Consider the following 23,236-nt stretch of genomic DNA (forward strand, 5'->3'; position numbering starts at 1 on the left):
CTGAGCAAGCCTAGTGACTGGAGCTGGATCCCCGAAACTCCACAGGGTGGGAAGAGAGGACAAATGACAAGTTGTTCTACACCCCCACTCCCTTCATCATGTACACAAACATGCAATCATAATAAATAAATAAAAATAAACAGAAAGTACTTTATTAAGGTTAAATGTTTATTTACTTGGGAGAAGGTAATCACTAGTTTTTCCCATACAGATTTTTTTTCAGTTAATTACCTAATTGTTAGATTTCTAAAATATAATCATCAAAGAGGGATAAAAAAAAAAAAAGAAAACAGAAATAGTTAATATTAGAAACCTAACAAAAACACTTCTTAAATGCTAGAATTTATGTAAATATATGTTTAATAACTAGGCATGGCTCTAATAAGTTTAGGACCCACTCATAACAAGTTGCGAACGTGTCACTGTTTGGATAAGGTTGTGAATCTATTCCAACCAACAGATCACACCTCCTGTAGCACTGTATGTGCAAGTGCACGAGTGTGCTCTCTGGTGCATGTGAATGTACACAGGTGTGCTCAGTGTACATGGAGGTCAGAAGTTGCAGTTGGGTGTCTTTACCTATTTTCTATTTTTTTGAGGCAGAGTCTCTTACTGAACCTGAAACACTCTGTTGAGACTAGAATGGCTGGCCAGCAGGCTCCAGGATCCACCTATGCTGGGGTTATTGACATGTACTACCACTACTAGCTTTTTAGTGTCGGTGCTGGGGATGGTATTCAGGTCCTCATGTTTATGCAGCAAGCATTTTACTCACTGAGCCATCTCCCTGTCCTGTGGCACTTGCAGCCAGAGACAACGTGTTTGTGAAATCTCATTTACATTTCTCTCTTTTGAGGCCTGCCTGGTCTATGAAATCAGTGCCAGAACATCCAGGGGCACACAGGGAATCCTGTCTCAAAACACAACACAACACAACACAACAAAGACTTACAGCTTCTTGTATTTCACAGCGAAAGACATGTATCCTGAAGAGCTCTGCGTTGTAGTGACTTTCAGTGAATGCAAAACAGTCACTCTCAGGAGTCCCATCGTGCCCTCTGACACAGAAGAGGATTTTGTAGATAGGGTAGTTTGCTATTTCAGTGTTCGTTTGAGGATCTAAAAGTCTATGCAGACAAAAAGGAAAGAGGTTAATTATGAGCAACCTGTATTTATATTAGGACTTAATTTATTTTTATTATTATTTATTATATTATATATACATATACTATATATTATTGTTATATTTATATTAGGATATCTGTTCAGAAATATGATTATATAATCATATTACTTTTAGTATACTAGTCATGTTGTTGTTGAATTCTGATACATAAGTCACATGTGGGTGTTGAGGTTATTCATCACATAATTCCATCATACTAAATCTAGACAATTAAATGTTTGGGAGAGACATGTAGAAAGGTATTAATATCAGCATCAGCAAATCTGATTATTTTTGTTGTTGTTTTGTTTTGTTTTGAGACAAGGTTTCTCTATGCAGTCCTGGCTATCCTGGAACTCATGCTGTAGACCAGGCTGGCTTCTGCTTTCCAAGTGCTTGGATTAAAGGCATGAGCTGACACTGCCTGGCAGCAAATATAATTCTCATAACCTACTACTAAATAAAGACAAGATTAGTACATAAATTAAGACTTCCAAAATAGACTAAGATCTTTGCATATGATTATCTTGTTAAAAGAATATGCTGTTTGTAAAAGTAAAAACATAACAGTGCACAAGAAAGCACAAAAACTAACCTTCAAAAACAACACATAAAATCCCAAAGGTTGCTAGTCAATGCAATTCAAAAGGACATCATTAAATAAAATCTATTCATGTGACAGCCACAATATTCTAGACTCTGTTCAGACCACTAAATGCAGAATTATGAAAGGTCAAGAAGACACTTTGTAAATAGCATACTGCAGGGCAAAGCTATCAAATGGGAAAGGTCCTGGCAGCCCTATTCAAAGTGGAGGGATCTCAAGGAGCTCTAAAAACTCAGGTTAAAGACGCTTTCACAAAATCTGTAAGAATGCAGGGCAAGTCAGATGTTTGCTCATTTTCTTAAAGAAGGAAAATATATTAGAGCAAAGTATAATTTCAGTTTTTAGAATAAGCATTCACTTAAAAAGGTACATTAAAAGTAATTAGAATTAAAACTAGAATTTGAGATTCTGAAATTGAGACAAATTAAATGTTCAGATTAACTATGTAACTTCCTACTTCCACATGTAGTGTTATGTTGCTATTATGAAAACCCAACATGTTTCTAAGGGTACTGAAAAAAAGCACAGAAACCACTGATCAAAGTATAAACTGGATCAATTATTTCTACATGCAACAAAAGTAGTAATACTAGAGAGGCTTTTGATCTAGTAAGTGTATTAGGACTCTACCCTAAAGAAATAAAGATCCAGTGAATTACTCACTTATTAAGTACTCAAATGCCTATATGATAATTGATACTATTATTGGTACTTTTCTCGTTATAAAACTAAATGAACTATAATATACATCATGTAGAATTCCACTGCCAGAAAAAAATGTTGACTGACACAATCATATATCCATGTATATGTATATTCATAACCATATACACAGACACACATGCATATATACTGGATGACTTTACTATGTACTGTCTTCCCAGATTCATGGACTGAAAGCAGTTGCTGTTACTTTAGGAGGTGGTAGACCGTTTGGACAGTAGGTCAAGCTAGAGGAAAATAGGTTACTAGGACATGCCCATCTTTTCTCAGGCACTTTTTGGTTTCTCTGTACTTAATGGCTCCCGTAAGGTAAGAAACCTTCCTCTACCAAGGCTTTTTGCTGTAATATATTGCCTCACCATGCCTAAAGACATTGAGCAGTTGACCTTAGACTGAAACCTCTGAAACTACTTGTCAAAATGAATACTTCCTCTTTTTAATCATTCTGTAGGGCTTTATTACAGCAACAGCAATAGTTAAACACAGAGTTGTTTTGTGTCTGTGAGACAACTTCAATGCTGTTGCCCAGGAGATAGCTATAACTGTGTGTGTGTGTGTGCTCACACAAGCATAAGTGCAAGCAAGTCAGAGAGTGTAAGACACATTTACTCACAGAGACTCACTGACTTACTGGCTTGGAACTTGCCAAGCAGGCTAGGCTGGCTGGTCAGTGAGCCCCAGGAATCCATCTTCCCCTGCTTCTCCAGCACTGGGATAATAAGCAAGAGCCACAACGCTTTGAATTTATATATCCCTGTGATAACACAGCTATTTCCTCAGCCTGTATAAAGAGTATGGATGAGTCAAGATTTTGACTGTGTTTATCAACAGGAAAGTAAAATTAAGAGGGCTTTTTTTTTTAAACTCATGTCATTTTGTTACTTTTCTGAAACACATTTTCTGTAATTATTTAGCAATTTTGTATTTAACTGGTTGGTAACAATCATTTGACTTGGTTATCTTTATTAGTTTGAATTAGTATAAGCAATACCCATTTCTAGAATTTCTCTGGTCTCTGATTTCATTTCTCATTTTAAAAAAGAAGGGGACATCTTTCATGATCACTATGGATCAACTATCTTCAAGTCACTGAAGTTTCTAATATCCCACTGAGGACTGGAATATGGAGCATGAACAAATAAGCATTTTTCATGAGGGTTGCAATTTAAGAAGATATGAGTATGGCATATTCTACGTACCAGTGCTTCCTTGTCTAACAGCTCTTAACAGGTGCCTGTCTTACCTCACAGTTCCTTCAGATACATTCGGCACTGAGAGGGTTACATCCAGAGAAATCTGACACTGACTTCTCAAGATGGACATCATCCTCAAGGCTTCTACTTCACTTCGGGGAGCATTTACTGAGGCACAGCCTAAATAAGTTAGTTTATTGAAAACCACACTATCCTCATCAGCCACTGGTGTGAAAGGACTTGACACTTCAGAATCTGAAACAAAAAAATAATAGTGTTGATATGAACAACAAGTAAACATCTAAAAGACTTATCAGGTTCAAAAATCAAGTACTAATTAAGACAGTATGTGATATTCCACGGGGCAAAAACATGTCCATGGGAGCCAGGCAATTTACACTAGAACTCTAATACCAAGATTTTTACAAATTGATGTTAATTCCAAACCCAAAATGTGACCTGAGAGTCAGATGTGACTCCTGATTCCATCTCCTCACTTGTTTTTGATTTTATAATTTACATTTAAACCAAATACACGTGTATCCAAGTATTCTGAAAATGCTGATGTCTTCTGATTGCAGCTACAATGTTTCGAATACACAGGTAGCTTCTGCATTACCTCCTTTAACATCCTGCTTCCAAGTTAATAAGCTGTTCTTGCAGATGAGCTTTCCTAACTGTTCTGGACTTTCTGTTCTGTACCCTCCTATTTCCAACTTGCTTTCTGAGAGGTTATGCCTGGAGCAAACATCTATTTTCTAACACCATAATCAAAATTTTTCTTTCCTAGAAAACTCTGGTTGTTTCTCATTTTCTAAAACAAGGTTTTATACTAATGGCTGGATTTGAACTCATCATAAATTTCCTGGAAGACTCTTAAAGCCACCTGAAGAAAGGACAGACTTCCTTCTCAGTATCCTTTAACTACTGTTTTTTCTTTGTTATAACAGAAATACAATTAAAGGAAAAGTCAGAATGTCATATACATCTGACTACATCTTAAATTTAGAATATGGAGCTTTAGAGAACTTATGATGGTTTTTATTCTGTTATTGAATCTAGTACTGGACAGAAGACACAAGTATTAAAAACAATAATCTTAAATTACACAAGTAATGTAGTAATCCTAACCTCCTTGTCCAGGTTCCACTGGCAGGCTCATCTCTGGCTTCTGAAGCCCTACCAGAGGGACAGGATTAATGGTGGACGAAGCTGAGAGTTGATTAGAAAGAGGCCCATCTCCTTCACCATCCAGTTGTGACCTTTCCCCTGGCTGGTCGTCCATGGGAGGATCCATCAGCACATCTGCTAGCTCTTTCTGAAGCTCCTGCTCACTTCCATTCCCTACAATCTAACCACAAATACATGCAATCAGCAAAATAGGAGGCCAGCACTAATTGAAGTGGGTCCATGTTCTAAAGCAAAGTATCACCATTTCTTTTAGGATATCTCCTGAATTTTTTAAAATAAATGATATGCAACAAATAAAGGCTGTAATTGCTGTTTTACATAAAAAGTACACAATGAATCTAAAAATGTTCAGAAATAGGTAACATACCAACATTAACATTGTCTGTTTAATAGCTTTTCTTAAGGAAATGTTCATCCTTCTAAAACTTAAAAGAAATGTCAATTACAGTAAAATTTTACATATATTTTATGACTACTCCTATAAATAGGTCTCCTTTATTTCTGGAGAAGACTTATTTGGTATCAACTGGCCTTCAAAGTGCTGAGACACATGAGTAAAGCTGACAACGTAGGGCAGTCGATCCTGAGAAATAAAAGCAATGTATTCCAATAATGACTTACTTCATTTTTTTTTCTGTTTTTTTGTTTCTTTTATTTTTTATTAAGTTATATCGTGGGCTATAATAGTTTATCATTAGTTGATCATAAAAGAAAGGGAAGAAATACAAGTAAGATTGTTCAATGTTAAAAAACAAACAAACAAACAGGTAACAAAACCAAGTATTGTTACTGGTTACCATACAAAAAAAATTTTTAAAAAATTTATAATTAATTTAGAAAAAAGTTAAAAGAACAAGCTACACTAGAGGACATTCTGAAGACTAAAATCACCAAACATTTATGCTTATTATACACTTTATATTTTCAATGGAATTTCTAGCTAGCTCTTTTTAATCTCCTTATGGCTGGTTTTGCCAGAATGCCTGTCTGGTGCTCATGGAGGCCAAAAGAGGTCAGCAGAGTCCCAGGAATTAAAGCTACAGACAGCTCTGACCTACCATGTGGGTGCTGGGAATCTAACCTGGTAATCTTCTACCTCTTGAAGAGTAGCCAGTGCTCTTCGCTGCTAATCCATCTTTCCAGCCCTCCTTACTGATACTATCTGTAGTATCTGATGTCACTGTTGTGCACGCATCTGTTCTGTACGCATGATAGTGTATAATTTGTTGGACATAGCAGAAAAAGACTACTTTGAAACACATCATTTGTTTTTGTTTTGTCTGTGTATCTCTGGCTGTCCTGGAAACACTTAAAGTGAAATTCAACTGTCACTGACTAGAAGTTTCTGTTGTCTGCTTTGTTTCTTCTCAAGTGTATGGATAATAATGTCTCCCTTGCTTTTTTTTTTTTTTTTTGGTTGGAAACTAGACACTGTAAACAAGATGTTGTACTGACTCGGGATCTTGATGAGCCCACTTCAGGACTTCTTATTGTTTACATTTGTTGACAATTAAGACACTATGGCAAAACTGTGAGTCACTGCTCTGGAACTTGGAGTGGGGACATGACACTCTTGAACCCCATTTTCTTTCTTTTCATCTTATTAATTTTTTTTTTCATACAGTATGTTTTTATAGCATTCTTCCCTGGCCATCTTCTTGATTATGTTAGTCTGTGGAGCAGATATAATTTTTTGTCTCAGGTAAGAGAGGAAGAACAAGATGGGATGCTGTTGGGAGCCAACTCTTAGCCAAAAGCGGCTATCATCTTTACAGCCATCTCGAGCCATATACCCTGACAAGAGACTTGTTTTCAACAGCCCCCAACAGCTGAACACACTCTAATAAACATCTTGTTTTGCTGTTTAGTACCGCCAGCAAGCTAGGCGCACATGGTCTCCACACTGCTAGCTAGGTGCACGTGGTCTCCACACTGCTAGGCGCATGACGTAGTGCCTTCAGCTGTGCTTGTCCATGAGGGCAAGGCATGTGGTAAAGGGTATAAATACCCAGGATTTCCTTTCAATAAAAGAGACTTGATCAGACTCTGTCTTGTCTCCATTTTTCATGTCTCTCGCCCCTCCGTCCCCACTCTCTCTCTTGCTAGACCCTGACCTGCGGACCAGAGCAGCAGAACGGGCCATTACAAAGTAGCAGAATGGGCCCTTACAGGATCCTTAAAGAGATTTTTACCAGAGTTTCATGATTAAGACTTTTCATTTGCTGCATTTCTTTCCAAATATCTCCAAAAACTTTAACGCTCTTTTTTATTTTTGTTTTAATAATTGTCACCAGTGCTTCTGGGGAATAGTTCATGCTGTTATGATGGAAGTTGCTCTCAGCAAGTTAGCTTTATAAAATGTAAATTAGATCATGTCCCCATTCAAAACTTGCAAAAATTCTCATTGCATTTATAACAAAGTTCAAGTTTGCTACTAAGCTTCTATAGAACCAAGCATGCAAGAGGCTTGCCAGCCCTCAGATCATGACATTACTCTGCTGGAGCCGCCGCCCTCTTGGTGTAGGTATCTGCTACTGCCTTTGGAAAGCTTCCCAGTCTTCACAGTTTTCTTCATTTCATTCTGAACTTACCATAAAGGTCATCCTCACTCCCAACCCCTTACTCCTCCCTTCATGTTCGTGTTCTCTCTCTCTCCCTCCCCCATTCTCCTGTTCCCTCTCTCTCTTTCTCTTACTGTTTTGTTTTTGTTTTAAACAGGGTTTCTCTATATAACAGCCTTGGCTGCCCCGGAACTCATTTTGTAGACCAGGCTGTCATCAAACAAGAGATCTGCCTGTTTCTGCCTCCTGAAGTACTGAGAACAGGGAACAATCCTGAAGTTCAAAAAGTGTATACCATAAGAGTTTTGGCAGGAACTTTAAAAAAATTTAAGCTAATCAAAATAAAAATCCTTAAAATAAAGAGTAACTCATTAAGTATACACAAAATTTAATAACATTGAAAAGTATAGCTATCAACCCTGTGTTTTCCTCAGCTTACTCTTTTATTTATTAGCTCCAAGTTGTACACAGGATTTAGCAAGGCACATGTAGGCTGTCAAGTTTTACCTTAAGTCCCGTCTTCTCATCATCACTCCCATTATTTGTAGATGGTGTCTCATCTCCTTGCCTGGAAACCAAGACAAAATCTTCACTATTGAGAGTAGACACTGAGTCTGAAGAGACACTGATTTTTCCAACAGAGGCCTTGTCATCCATAACTCAAGAATGAGGCTCAACTCATGAATGGTTAAACGTTTTTTAAATGCCTGAAAAACAAAAACCATAAAGATTCATATAAAATGTCTGCCACGTATTTTTTTTTGCTCTATTCTTAAAAAAAAAAAAATTCATTCATTCTGTGCTATATAGGTCAAGATATTTCAGATTTCATATAATTAAAACACTCCCTTCTCAATAACCCCACCTACTTATAGGGCTGCCTTTGGCATATATTGCAACTCAGGTATTGGCTTCCAGAAGCAAAGACAAACTCACCAGTACTCTAGCCTTTAATTTGTAATGCTTTACATATAAATAAAGTTAAAATACTAGGTTATTGTGAAAGTGTAATAACTACATTTCCCTAGCATTATCAATACTGAAACTTAAGATCCTAGGATGGTATACCAAACTTTATTTCACATTAATACACAGGAGAGATAAATTCAAGACAGGGAAAGCAGAAACTCTACAACTGGGAAATATCCTTCATTAAAAGCTGATAATTTCTTAGGACTCAAATCAATATAAATATTATAAAAAGAAATAGCTATAGCTCTGAGTTCACCACATCAATAAAGCTAAGCTTTCCAACTTAAGTGTCGGCTTATACTTTGGAATTTTTTTAAGATTATCATTTTATTTGTGTATGTACACAAGTGTACAGACCAGAAGAGGGCTTTACATCCCCCGGAACTTAAGTTAATGATGACAGTTGTAAGATACTATGTGGACACTGAGAACTGAACACAGATCCTCTCCAAGAGCAGTAAGTGCTCTTAACCACTAAGCCATCACTCCAACCCATGCTTTGAATTTTTAATTGAATATATACTGGCTAAACACATCATATGCCAAATACTATTTTCTCTTCTAAGGCTTAACTAAAAGACCTATCTATCATCTAGAATTGCACCATTCCTAAGTATTAAGCAGAAAAACAAACAAAAATAAAAAACATCAATAATATTGAACATAAGGATATATCAACCCCAAGGAAAATCATTTAACCAGCTAATGGCACAGATAAGGATAACCTCTATTCTGGACATTCTGTTGTCTTTTCTTCTCCTGCTTAAAGAGTCAGAACCAAACAATGTTGGTCTTTAATCCTAGCACTCAGAGGCAGAGGCAGGTATATCTCTGTGACTTCAAGGTCAGATTGGTCTGCATAGTTAATTCTAGGACAGCCAAGGCTACACGTAGAAACCTTATTCTGAAAAACAAAACAAAAAAAAAAGAAAAAAAGAAAAAATGAAGAAGAAAAGGAAAATAAAAAGAAAAGAAGAAAAAAGAAAGAAGGACTAGACACTCTGGAGTTGGAAGCAGGTAGATCTTTGTGTGTCCCAGGACTGCCTAGTCTATGCAGCTGAGTTCTAGGATAGCCAGAGTTGTACTGGTAGACCCGGTTTCAAGAAAATAAACAAATAAGATATATCTACAAGACCAAATATAAATTTATAGTGAGGAAGGATAGAGTGATGCTCACTCATAATCTTACCAGGATGATGAGTCTGGAGGACCACTGTATGTCTGAGGCTAGACTTGGGCATATAGTAAGTTCCTGTTATAAAAATGACCAAGTGAGGGCTAAGAACATAGTTCAGCAGTTAAGAGCACTTCCAGTTCCTGCAGAGGACTCAGGCTTTCTTCCTAACATGCACATGGTAGTTCATAACCATCTATAACTCCTGTTCCAGGGGGTCCTATGTCTTCTGGCCTCTGTGAGTACCAGGCACATATGTGGTGCACATACATAATGCAAGCAGACAAAAAATGCCAAAATATAAATCAAAATTTTTTAAAAATTAAAAAAAACCCCACAAAACCTCAAAGAATACATGTACAAGACTGAAAATTACCCAGCACTCAGGAAGCAGAGGCAAGCAGATCTCTTAAGTTCGAGGCCATCCTGGTCTATAGTGCAAGCTCCAGGACAGCCAGGACTATACAGAAATTGACAAGTATTTTTAAACAGTCTTCTGAAAAGCCAAAAGAAAAATGTTTTCATTCATCCATTGAATGGATACAAATTAAACATTTGGTAAAGGTAATGTTAGGAAAATAAATCAAAACTTTAGCAGACAGACAAATTTATACAGTCTAATAGATGTAGATTTAGGGTACCAAACTAAGAGACATGTTGGATAAGCATGAACTTAGAGCTGTGCTGGGAATCCAGACTTCAGTCCCTACAGTGATTTCCTGGCTTCTGGACATGTTCAGCTCCAGCTTAGTCTGGTTCCTCTACTGTCAGGAGTTTCTCAGTTGCCTGGCCCACTTTTACTTGAGTCAAAGGCATTGCTTCACTTGCTGATGTTCCCATTTGCAGCCAAGATTTTTGTTATAGCAGTATGCTGCTTTTTAATGTTATGGTGAATGTACCCTATCTAATTTAATCTTCACACTGCTGTTTTACAGATAACAAAACTAATCATGGGCAAGGTGGTGTGACTTGGTCAAAGTACTATAACTGACAGAAATCAAGACAAAAACTATTCTGTTATCAATAGGTCCTAAAGCAGAGCTCTCCTAAGACAAACATGCCTGTTTATGTCTAACACCTCAACGCTGAGAAGTCTCTTTTGGAGTTTGTATTTTAAGTTAGTTTTCATGCTGAATTAGACTTCAGTCTATTTTAAACTGAAGCTAATAGTGCAACAATAGCAGAAGGCCTAGGAAAACTGTCTAAACTGTCATTCAGCAGGAATGTAGTTTATTGAACACTACACAGGAAGTAAGACTACTTCTCTCCAGTCTCCACTGATAGGAGGTAAGAGCTCTTCCCAGCATCCACTATGAAGAGACACCACAGAAAGTGATATATACTTCTGGTAATACTCTTAGAGACTTACAGCCTTTGTCTTAAGACACTACAAACTACTGTTTTATTTCAAATTCTATTTTATTCAATTACAAGACACCTCTCCACTATTTAATACATTTTATTCTTTTGCTTTTAAACACCATGTAAATTGAAAACTCAAGCTTCTTTTTATATTTCATTAATGGCTGTTTATTTTTAGCTCCCAGAATAATGTAGATGTTTAAATGTTTATTAAACAAGTAGGACAACATCGTATAAAGATAGAAAAGACATGGGAACCCAGTGAGAAGGTAATACTATTTAAATTTTATTTGGAGAGATGTAGGAGGAATGGAGATAGGTCTTGTTATATAACTCAGGCTTGCCTCAAACCTATGACCTCCTGAATGCTGTTCTTATCTGTGACAGTGAAGCTTGCTATTTGAACTTAGAAAAAAACCAAATTAGCATACTAGACCTAGGGTTGGGGGTTATAGCTTAGTGGAACATTACTTGCATAGAATGTGAGCAGTGCAGAGTTTGATCATCCAGAACCAAAATAAACAATAAAAAAACCTTACCACGGGCTGGAGAGATGGCTCAGCGGTTAAGAGCACTTACTGCCCTTCCAGAGGTCCTGAGTTCAAATCCCAGCAACCACATGGTGGCTTACAACCATCCATAATGAGATTCGATGTCCTCTTCTGGTGTGTCTGAAGACAGCTACAGTATACTCATATACAGTAAAATAATAAATAAATCTTAAAAAAAAAAAAACCTTACCACACATCAGTTATACTGTGTACACTGGTTATACTACTCCTTAATTGTTTAGTCTAGTTATACAATTTCTGTAAGAGAAAGTGATACAGTATCTATCTCACAGAGCTACTGTAAATTGACTAAGGGCTTTACGTGGATATATACATACAAAAAACAATACACACAGAATATATGCACTCAAACATTAAAGCTTTTTAAAATTCAGAAATATACATATTAGCTAACTGAAACAATCTAATTTAGATAGCATATTACTAAACAAAATATACAGACTTCTTAATTGCACATTTGTTGTGGGTTGGTCTGTTGCTATATATTGTAATGTTAAATACTGGCCCTGGTTGCCTCAGGGACCAGAGAATCCTCACTTACGATGTACAAAATAATGTTACAACTTTGCTCTTTAATTTAAAACTATTGGTTCAATAAAGATTATGACAGCCTAGAGCTGAGCAGAAGAGAAGTAGGTGGGGTTTCAGTTCCTGTGCTTGGTGTCTGAGGACCTGAGGGGGACAGGAGGAGTGACAGAAGGTGGAGAGAGGAAAAGCTGCCATGGGGTAGGTACATCATGAAAATATGGCCATGAGGGTTGGGTGTTAAGAGCTGCCTAGATATAACATGGCAAGAGTGATTGTTTGTATATGCTGGTCCAGGGAGCGGTACTATTTGGAGGTTTGGCCTTGTTGGAGTAGGTGTGTCACTGTGGGTGGGGGATTTAAGACCCTTATCCTAGCTGCCTGGAAGCCAGTCTTCTCCTACCAGCCTACAGATGAAGATAAAGAACCCCCAGCTCCTCCAGCACCATGACTGACTAGACTCTGCCATACTCCTCCTGCCTTGATGATAACAAATTGAACCTCTGAGCCTGTAAGCCAGCTCCAAATAAATACTGTGCTTATGAGACTTGCCTTGATCATGGTGTCTGTTTATAGCAGTAAAATCCTAACTAAGACAGCAAGTTATTGATGGAGAAGTAGATTAGAGAGTAGATATCTGCCCAGCTTGAGTGCATTAAAGGCTTATCATAAATATAAAAGTTTTGTGTCTTTTATCTAGGAACTAAATGATCAAAGGTAGGGTAGAAACCCCCAGTTGAGATTAAATATTTACTATAACACACACTGTAATTTATTTTTTTAAAGATATATTTATTTATTTTATGTATATGAGTATACTGTAGCTGTCTTCAGACACACCAAAAGAGGGTGTTGGATTCCCTTACAGATGGCTGTGAGCCACCATGTGGTTGCTGGGATTTGAACTCAGGACCTCTGGAAGAGCAGTCAGTGCTCTTAACCACTGAGCCATCTCTCCATCCCTGTAATTTATTTTAATCTAAATAAATAAAAAAGAAATACTTTGAAAAGAAAATCTTGTTTTCATACAGCACAACAGAGTGAAATCTATCTTACTTAAGAAGAAAGAATGTCAGCACTTGACATTCTTTCAATTGACTTGGGGGAGGAAACAGTAATAGAGTCCTATGTTGCTCAGAATGGTCACTATCTCAACTCTGTAGCAGAGGATAACTATGACACCCCTAGGATTACAGGTGGTGCCACACCTATCCCAAACTGCATGGATGCCACACACACACACTTTATAAACAGAACTACAGTCCCAGGCCTCCCATCTTTATGTAACATACATGACATGAACACTATGTCATTGTGTTTGGTAGACACTAAAAAGGACTGTTTTCTTTTACAAGAGTGATAAACTGGAAATACGCTACCAAGAGCCCCATGTTGGTAAGCAGACTTTGGGATGTTTCCTTTTCTACGTATCTTAATAAAATCAGGCTGGGCATGGTGGTACATGTCTTTAATCCCAGTACTAGGAAGGAAGAGGCAGTTGGATTTTTATGAGTGCAAAGCCAATCTTGTCTAAATACAGTGAGCTCTAGGCCAGCCAGACTATACATAGTGAGGCTATTTCAAAGCAAACCCAAAAAGCCAAAAAGAAAATAAATAAAAGTAAAGTCACCTAAGGTGAAAGGTAACTTCCTTCACTTATGTATCCTTGTGCATATTTCAAAGTCCAATGGTGTTATTTTTTCATATCATCTAACCTTTCGTTACTTTTATCCTACTAACACATGAAAGACCACTAGAGATTTTGACTGAAATAATCTCAGCTGGGCCAGGCCAGGAAGGATGGTACATGCCAGTAATCCCAGCATTTACTAAGCTGAAGCATAGCCCGATGGTGGTGGTGGCGCACGCCTTTGATCCCAGCACTTGGGAGGCAGAGGCAGGCGGATTTCTGAGTTCGAGGCCAGCCTGGTCTACAGAGTGAGTTCAGGACAGCCAGAGCTATACAGAGAAACCCTGTCTCAAAAAAAAAAAAAAAACAACAAAAAGAAAAAAAAAAGAAAAAGAAAGAAAGCTGAAGCAGGGCTATTAAACATTCAAATTTAGTAGGGAATGTAGGACTCTCTAATACAAAAGTTTAAAAAGAAAGGCAGGCAGGCAGGCAGGCAGGCAGGCAGGCAGATACCTATGTAATTCTAGCACTCATAGTTTGAAACAAACACCACCAAGTTCAAAGACAGCCTGGGCTACATCATGAGTCTTTGCTTTAAATAAACAAATAAATAAAATGGGAGGGGAACAACATTAAATCTCTTTATAAACTTTTTGCACAAATTCAATGCTCTGTGACATTAAATGACAATTTTATGTTTAACTATGCACTTCTACAAAAAACACAGAAAACAATGCACCTGAAGGGCAGTGAGATGGCTTGGTGGGTAAAGGCATTTGACACTAAGCCAAGTTACCTGAGTTCCTGAGTTCTATTCCCCAAACCAGTGGAAGAAAATAACCAACTCCCAGGAGTAGTCCCTCTGACTTCTACATGCATAGTGGCTCCCTCCACACACAAATTAAATGACTTTTAAATATATCTAACTCTCGCTGAATGAAGATGCCTATTCATTCTTGATCTCTTACAGATCCCATTAATTTGTTCTGAAGTGGAAAAGTAGTACAATATAAATCATTGATATTTTTCAGATACAAATTAAAAATTTGTATTGTTTCTAGTTCCTAAAATTAATCTTATCGGTTAACAGTGAATTTACTTATGGTCAGGCATGGTGGTGCAGGCTTTTAATGTCAGCAAATGGGAGGCAGGGACAAGTGATCTCTGTAAGTTTGAGGCCAGCCTGGTCTACATAATGAGTTCCAGGACAGCTATGGTAATATGCATAGCTACATAGTAAGATCTTGTCATCAAAAACCAACCAAACCCTGACTTCCTAGCTAGGTATGATGGCTCTTACAATAGTCCCAGGAGGCTTAGGCAGAGGACTACCTGAGTACAGGATACTGGAGAACAAATACTGCATGAGTGTAATTAGTAGGATATAGTAATAGACAAATGACCAATATGCTATACTATATGCAAGTACTTGGAAATATAGCTACAGAAGATTAATAATAAGAAAAAAGAAAACAAATCCAACAACAGCACATTCTTTTTGAGACAAAAATCTCATGGCATAGCCAGCCCTATCTGGCCTTAAAACCCTAGTTCCTTATCTCAGCCTCCAGGGTGCTAGGATTACAGTTGTGTGCCAACTACCCCAGCTACTACCCTTGATCATCTATGACTCTATCAAAACCTCAAATGTCATGGCCAAGAAGATAGTTAAACAACACTGAGTCTTAAAATATACCCTGAGATTCCTTTGAACCACACACACTCATCACTTCACTCTTATTCCTCACCATTTTTCGCTGTTCAGTAAGTAAACTGTGTTGTTCAAAAAGCAAACGAATATAGCTTTATGGAATCTTAAGGAGGATGCTTAATACACCTTGCTAAATCTAAAAAGAAAGTAATATGTATTAACTACTGAGTGCCAATTTTAGGCACAATGTGGAACTAAAAAGCACTCAAAAACATTATTGTCAGTGCCATACTAACCTTGTCAGATGAATATTAACTTTGTATGACAGACCAAAGCTAAGACAGGTTGGGTAATTTGCTTTAGTTCACAGAGAAATTATGAAACTTGGTGGAAACCCAGGCACCTAGGTGTTCTGCTCTTTTCTGAGCAGTATCTCACTCTTCGGTATCCCTATCTCCATTTTTATGTGTTCCAGCCTGTCCTCTGGTTAATATTACTTTCAGTTCAGGAACTACCACAGAAAGCAGCAAAACAAGATCCAAAGATGTCATAGCAGGCCAATTCCCACAGGGTCTATATCTTTTAAAATAAAATGAGTACTGGGGAGATGGGTCAGCAACAAAAGTCACTATTGCCATGACAATCAAAGAGGTCCTGAACTCAGATCCTTACGTCCCATTTTAAAGAATAGAAGACAGGCAATGTGGCACATGCCCATAACACCAACACCAGAGTCTGGGTCAAGGAGAACACTCAAGCTCACTGAGCAGGTAAGTAACGGATGAGCTTCAGGTTCACTACGAGAAAGTACCTTAAAACAAATGCAAGAAGACAATCCCCAGTGTCCACCTCCAGTGTCCACACGCACAGGTGCACCCCATACCCAAAAACCCCAGCAAGGGTCTATGATGGGGCTCAGCTGCAGAGCACAGGCTTGGCATGTGTGAGGCTTTGGGTTTGATCCCCAACACTAAATCTAAATAAGCAGAGTAATAAGGGAATACATACACTGGTCTTAGCTCTTTTCATTTTGTCAGTTTTAAACTTGTTTTTCTTGCACTAGTTTTCACATGCATTTCTCATAGCCTACCCCCAGAAAAGGAAGGGGCAGATCTAATTAACTCAATGGAAATCTCCCCCGCCTTTAAAAATATAGATTATTTTCCACCACTAATTGCTAAACAATAGGTATGGCTTTGTTTTAAAGTCTGACTTGTAACTTAAGGCTGCTGCTTTGAACTGTATTAAGTGAAGTAACGAAATCATGTGAAAGTAAGCCTTCTCATTAATTGAAGCTTAAATTTAAAAACCAACCAAACAAAAAACATTATCTTAGGTATACTTCAAAGTAAAAATTAGAAAGCCAACTTATCTAAAAGTTACTCTTTAACAAATTATGAAACAAAGTTTTCTTCTAAATGTTCCACAAGTTGCAATCCTTTCTACCATCACAGTCAAATACACATGTGCCACAACTTCACCACTTGAGACATGTTTAAGTGTCAGGTTCTGTGGCACTAAGCCCATCCACACCAACACCATCTAGAATTTCTCTCATCTCTAGTCTCTTGCAACCATCATTCTATCTTCTGCTACAATGACTGCTGTACCCCTGGGTACCTCTTAGGCAACAGAACTATGTAATTAAAGTTAATCAATGTTGTAGAAGACACGTACCACTTTTTTTTTAAGAAAAAGGATTTTGTTTAAAGGCTTAATCACAAGTCTCAAATATAAATTTGTTTATCTATATCACCTAGGTTAAAGCTCTGAAAATTTACAAAATGAGGGGCTAGAGAGAAGGCTCACGAACTAAGAGTATTTATTATTCTTACAGAGGAGTTGGTTTGGACCCCAGTACCATATCCTCTCACATAACCTGCAACTCCAGCTCCAGGGAATGTGACAGCCTCTTCTGCCCTCTATAGGGACCAGGCAGGCAATTAAACAATGCCCTTACCAAACGAATATTTTAACAATGCCTACAGAAAGTCAATGTTTTCAGTTATTTTTCATTTTCTCATGAGTAATCACACCTTCTTGTTTATCTAAAGGTAATAATGTACTAGGTTAAAAAGGAGTAAGACTTAATTGTGATTTTTTCCCTTAAAACCTTACACAAGGTTGTGATTTTAGTCATGTAACATGAGGGCACTGAATCCTACTGTTTTATGAATTATCTAAGAAAGGAGAAAATACCAGGTGCTTTACAATATTAAGTAGGTCCATTTTAAACAATGAAGAAACTGAATCTCAAATTTATCGAGTAGCTTTATCTCCAATCACATATTAAATTAAGTCTAAGATTTGGGAATATCCATGTTTTTCTGTTCCCACAGTTAAAACTCCTCCCACTATACCTCTATATGACAATTTTTTTACCTGTGTTGGTTGGCTGAATGTAATAATGCTTATACTGAAGACAGAAAGGGCTATGGTCTTCCGATGCTCCTATGGCTACTTCAGGAAACTTTTTCTTCCCTCTACAACTCTTAAGTACGTTGGCTTCATACCACTTCAAAGCACTATCTCTAAAACTAAATATTTAAATTGCTATTTGAAATCCATTTTCACAATAGCTGGAAACAATAGGAAAATTGGCTTAATATTAATGAATTACTAGTGCTTATAGTCAAGGTCATTTTATTCTCCCAAGCTCTGCCAGCAAATTTTTTCATTTTTTTCTGAACAGATTTAAGAAGCACAATTTACATTAGCATTGTATAAATATAAATGCTTTAAAGCACTGTAAGGCCTTTCAAAGATTTTTTTTTTACCCCTTTAGGAAATTAGTCAACATAACTCCTACTTATGCATAATTAAGAAAATTAATCTATTACATTTAGAATATTCACCTACTGTACCTGAGATCTGAAATGTCTGATTATTCACCTCCCTTTACTGTCTGTGAACTTAATATCAAGCAAACAAGTCATTCAGTAGAAGACTAAAACCTAAGAGCAATGTAATATAGTTTCTCCTTTCTGTAACTTGTTTGTTCTTTCAGAGGAATGTGTAAAATGTTTGATAGAAGCCTGGTCAATACTGACAAAGGGATGGAGGGACATTAGGGAAGTATACCAAGCACAGGGTAGGCAGTTTACTATCATCTCACACTACTGTAATAGGCATTTGTGCAAGAAGATACAAAATTCACATATATTTAACTTCCATTCATGTACTAAATCTATCTGAAAAAAAGTTTACTTAAAACCAAAACCAGAATATTGTAAACGCAGGACTGGTTAAGTATTAGCATTTCACAATTAGACAGAAATCAACTTTTTATCTGAATATTTAGAGGATGCAACTACAATAAATAATTTTTCTTCAAGTAATCAGAGGTCTAGATACCAAAAAAAAAAAGTCTTGTGTCATTGAACAGTTCATTAATCAGGACACCTTTAAAGGCACTGAGCTCATTACAAAACTATTAAAATCACTGGCCATTTCCATAAACACTGTACATATACTCATCATTTAATCTAATGTACTTACTATAGTTGTAACATCCTCAGAATTGAGTTGGGCATAGTGGCTCACCTTTAATCCCAGCTCTTGAGGAGCAGAGAGGCAGGTTGGAACCCTCTGAGTTCAAGGCCAGCCTGGACTACATACTGGATTCCAGGACAGCAAGAGCTACACAGTGAGACCATGAGACCCTATATGAAAAAAACAACAGCAACAACAAAACCCCATTCTCAGTCTGCATAATGCAAGACTCATCCTTAGAAGTAGATCCAGACTGTACAGTGTAGGATGTAATTCTCAAAATGGCTAATGGAAAATGGGAAGAGAATGCTCAAAAACAAATTACTGTTAAATTCTGAGTAACATTATGTTAAATTTATCATAGAAACTCAGTTAATATACCATAAAAAGTCCAACACAAGCTACCAGTGAGGTGTCTTTTAGTATTTCCAGCAGCTAACTGAAGACTGGGGCTACACTGGCCTAGAGAGACTAACTACTGGCTTATGATGCAAGTACTGATCTGAAAAGGCCTTAACCAGAAATCCTTAACAATTAAGCATTGGGTTAAGTGCAAACTTCTAAATTTGGCAACATAGCCAAGTGATTAAAATCTATTTTCATATTTTACTGCCAAAGTAATACTAATTAGCAACCATTATGAACTTACAAGACAGAATTGGGGTTTTATTTTACCTTTTTAGTGACTGAAAGAAGGTATGGGGGTACTAGGGCTTACAAACTCTACTCTGAAGAAGAATCTTCAGAGTATTATGGTAAACATGGATAGAGAAAGGAAACCTCTAGGCCAAACTCTATAAAGTAACATGTTCATGACTTGCACACTTCCATATTTGGTCAGGTTTTGCACATGAAGAGAAACAAGGCTTTTAAGAGTCATCATCAGTGGCTGCAATCTAAGTGTAAACAGCTATGCTAATATTGGAACCAACAATACCAGGAGAGGACAGAAGTAGAGAATGGCCAAATGACCAGTTTGTTAAAAAACAAAATCAAGAAAACATTTAAGCAGCTTTAGGTAAGATAGAATTTTCCTTTCAGAAATTTACTCTGGTATCTATTCCTTATCTTTGAATTTTCTTTCCTTAGGATCCAACTATGAATAATTGCTTTAAAAAGAGAAAACAATACATACAAAGTACCAAAATGATTTAGGTACATGGTTAAACAAAGACCTGAAGATGAATGTTTTAGTTCCAAGAAAATATTGACTCTTGTCTATTTATTTACTTGTTAAAAAAAGTCTAATGATAAATGACAATCTGGGAAGTTGCAAAGATACTTATGGGCAGGCTGCATCATAACATTAGGACATCAGTGTTCTCATGAAAATATTCAACACTGGTCCCAACTTAAACAACACATCCCTTGAAAGTGACTTGCTATAACAATTACTAGGGAATTATCTTTCATAGTAGGCTGTATCTAGCAGGAACTTTGCTAAATAAAAGAAGGTGACTTTAAAAGTTCAATTATTTAGAAAGTCATGTCTCTACTGTGAATAATGTGCACAGTACATTGAGAAAGGGGAAGAATCCCATGTTTAAGAGTCATGATTGTAAACAAAATACTATGGCAAAATTCACAGTTGATGAGTTCCCCAAAATACAGTTTAGTAAAGCCAGTGAGTTAACTGAAAACTGTGTTTAAAAAGTAAATCAAAGCAAGGTTGTACAGTGTAGTGTATCTTTGTGGCAAATCACAGAATTTCATCATTAGTCATGTAGATTTTCTCTCTCTCTCTCTCTCTTTCTCTCTCTCTTTCTCTCTCTCTCTCTCTCTCCCTCCCTCCTTCTCCTCCCTCTCCCTCTCCCACACACACACACACACACACACACACACACACACACACACACAGTTGAAGAAACTGAAAACAATGTACCACAACATAGCAATATGGTAACTTTAATCATGAAACTGATCTGATATTTTGTATTAAAAATGTAAACTTTATTTTTTGGTGGTTGTTCTTTGAGATAGAATCTTGCTATGTAATCCAGGGCGGCTATGAACTCCTGATCCTCCTACTTCAGCTGCTGAGCATGACATGTAAATTAAAATGTACAAACATACAAATTAATCATTCAAATTTTAATTCAGATTCTGACCTTTAAGGAAGATCATAAATAATCCTATCCTTTGTTCATTCTTATTTCCTAACTAAGCTTTGGCTAAGTCTTCAATATACAATATAATCTATAGTATTATGAATAGATATGGATTAATACAACAGGTCTTTTGTTTACATTAAAAAGTTATACATGCACTTCTTTGGCACCAGAGCTTTTTTCCAAATGACTTTTTAGTTTGACAATTTCACTATTGTCCATTGTTTCTCTGCCTAAATAAACAAAGTAGCTGGAAGCCCACATACTTATATCACGTTCTATTCACAAGAACGTAAATACAGGTGTTGATCTAAATGAAAATATCAAATACATTGCAAAACTCTGTCCCTGACATTCTTCTCCTGTGGTAGGGGGACCCATGCCCCACTGACACCTCCCCCCAAACCCCCATCTCAAATTCAAGTTGGAGCACGGTTTCTAAAAGGAGCGCTACAAGCATGGACATGAGTTTAATAGTCTGCTTAGGACACCTGTTTCTAAGATAAGTGGATCCTTCGGGCACCACAGGTATGCGTATGATTGTAAAAGCAGGTGCAGACTACAAAAGACGGTATTAGTAAAGACTATGGGCCTGACTACTATTAGGGGATGGACAGCACACCCCTGGAAGGCTGGAGAAAGCCTTTGGACTGACTCACAAAACCCTGAAGGGTGCTGAAACTCAAGACACAGGGCAGGAACAGGCAGGTGTTTCTTTAAGACAGAAAGAGTGTGATGCCAGAGACACTTTAAACGCAGGTGGAGAGAATGAGGCAGAAAATACCAGTAAGAGAAAGCAGAGCGACGCTGGAAGTCTTTCAAATTAGGCGCAGCCAAGGAAGCCAACCCGAGGCCCAAGGCAACCTCAGTGTCAGTGTCTCTGTCTCTGTCTCTCTCTCTCTCTCTCTCACACACACACACACACACACACACACACACACACACACACCCCGACACAGTGGGCAACGGGAGAAACTGAGGCAGAAGACACCGGCAGATCTCCAAACAAGACCAAGACAAAAACACAAAAGTGAAGAGAAACCGGCTTTGTTGGGAGGGGAGAGACCTCGCACAAGGGAGCAGCAGTTTCAAGGCTTGGAGACAGACACCCACCCAGACAAGGGGAACCGGTTTGGGCAGGGGTTCCTGGGAGGTGGGGTGGTGGCGGGGTAGGGCCCGCGCGTGCGCCATCTGCCCTCCGTGGCCGCTCCCCCACACCCATCTCCGCTCCCCTCAGGGCTCGGCCCGTCGAGGGAGCCCCCCCCGTAATCTCTGGCCCGACCCCGCCCGGCGGGGAGAGAAGGCAGCCGGATTCTAACCCGGGCGGCAGAAGAACCCTCGCCTCTGGGGTAAGGAGACCAGGGTGAGAGGAGGGGAACGGCGACTGTACCGGACCTGCTGCCGCCGAGCGCTGTCCGGGAGGCTCCGCCGCCTGGGCCTCCCCGCCGCCCAGCCCCCTGCTCACGTGAAGCAACTCCTTCCGCCCTCTGGCCCGCCCCCTGCCCCACTTCATAGGCCCCGCGTCCTCCCGCGAGGCGGAGCTTCCTTCCCGCAGCCCCACCTGAGCTCGGAGCCTGCCCGAGGATACGCGCTTGCGCGCTGGGCTCGAACTCTGCCACCACTGCGACTGCAGCCGAGGGCCGGGAGGCATCTCTGTGTCCACCTTTCTGAAGCAAGCCCTGCTTGCCAGGCAGCACTTAACGCCGACTCAACTCCCCCAACATTTACTGAGGCGCACAGAACCAAGGATTGTGATAGTTTATTTTATAAAAACATGTCTCTCAGTTCAGCTTTACCCCAAACTTGCGAAAGATGTGACCGATTCCGATCTACAAATCAAACTTCAGGCTCTATACAGTGACCCGGTTTCAGGTACTGAGGAAACTAGGAACGAATACAGTTATTTTAGTCTGTGACTCGAGGATGAGAATTTTATTTGAAAAGTTGAATACAAAACAACAACAATAAAGCGAAGTTTAAAATTCCTGTCCGGAATGAACATACAATGTAGCTGAGAACAAAACAAGTGTGCAAGTATTTTTAAAGTTATTACTTTGTTGTTACTGAGGATTGAACCTAACACCTCATGCATTTACCACGCAGCTAAACCCGAGACTTATTTTTAATTTTGAGACAGGGTCTCACTGAGTTACCTTTGTTGGCCTTGAATTCACTTTGTAGAGCAGGCAAGCCTTGAACTTTTCATCCTCTGGTCTTGATACCCCGAGTAGCTAGGATTACAGGTCTTTGTCACTAGGCCAGGCACTGCTGCTACACAAGACAGTAATTTATACTTCTAAAGCCGCTTAT

The 23,236-nt window shown here is 38.3% G+C and overlaps 1 protein-coding gene across 2 annotated transcripts in view; it reads right to left on the reverse strand.

Moving 5' to 3' along the window:
• The window catches only part of Rabgap1 (RAB GTPase activating protein 1), a 125,369-nt gene that overhangs the window by 94,397 nt on the left and 7,736 nt on the right, over positions 1-23,236 (reverse strand). The window contains exons 1-5 of one of the 2 annotated variants that reach the window (XM_028754650.1): positions 22,322-22,369; positions 7,948-8,147; positions 4,820-5,039; positions 3,739-3,943; positions 953-1,127 (exon numbers count right to left, since the gene is read on the reverse strand). In XM_028754650.1, coding sequence (XP_028610483.1) covers positions 953-1,127; positions 3,739-3,943; positions 4,820-5,039; positions 7,948-8,097 — 750 coding nt within the window. In that variant the 5' untranslated portion in view covers positions 8,098-8,147; positions 22,322-22,369. Of the gene's footprint in view, positions 1-952; positions 1,128-3,738; positions 3,944-4,819; positions 5,040-7,947; positions 8,148-22,321; positions 22,370-23,236 lie in introns of those variants that run through there. The other variant, XM_028754651.1, reaches the window with a different exon arrangement.

The sequence above is a fragment of the Grammomys surdaster genome, unplaced genomic scaffold (genome assembly GCF_004785775.1).
Source record: "Grammomys surdaster isolate TR1022 unplaced genomic scaffold, NIH_TR_1.0 126035, whole genome shotgun sequence".
Lineage (NCBI taxonomy): Eukaryota > Metazoa > Chordata > Mammalia > Rodentia > Muridae > Grammomys > Grammomys surdaster.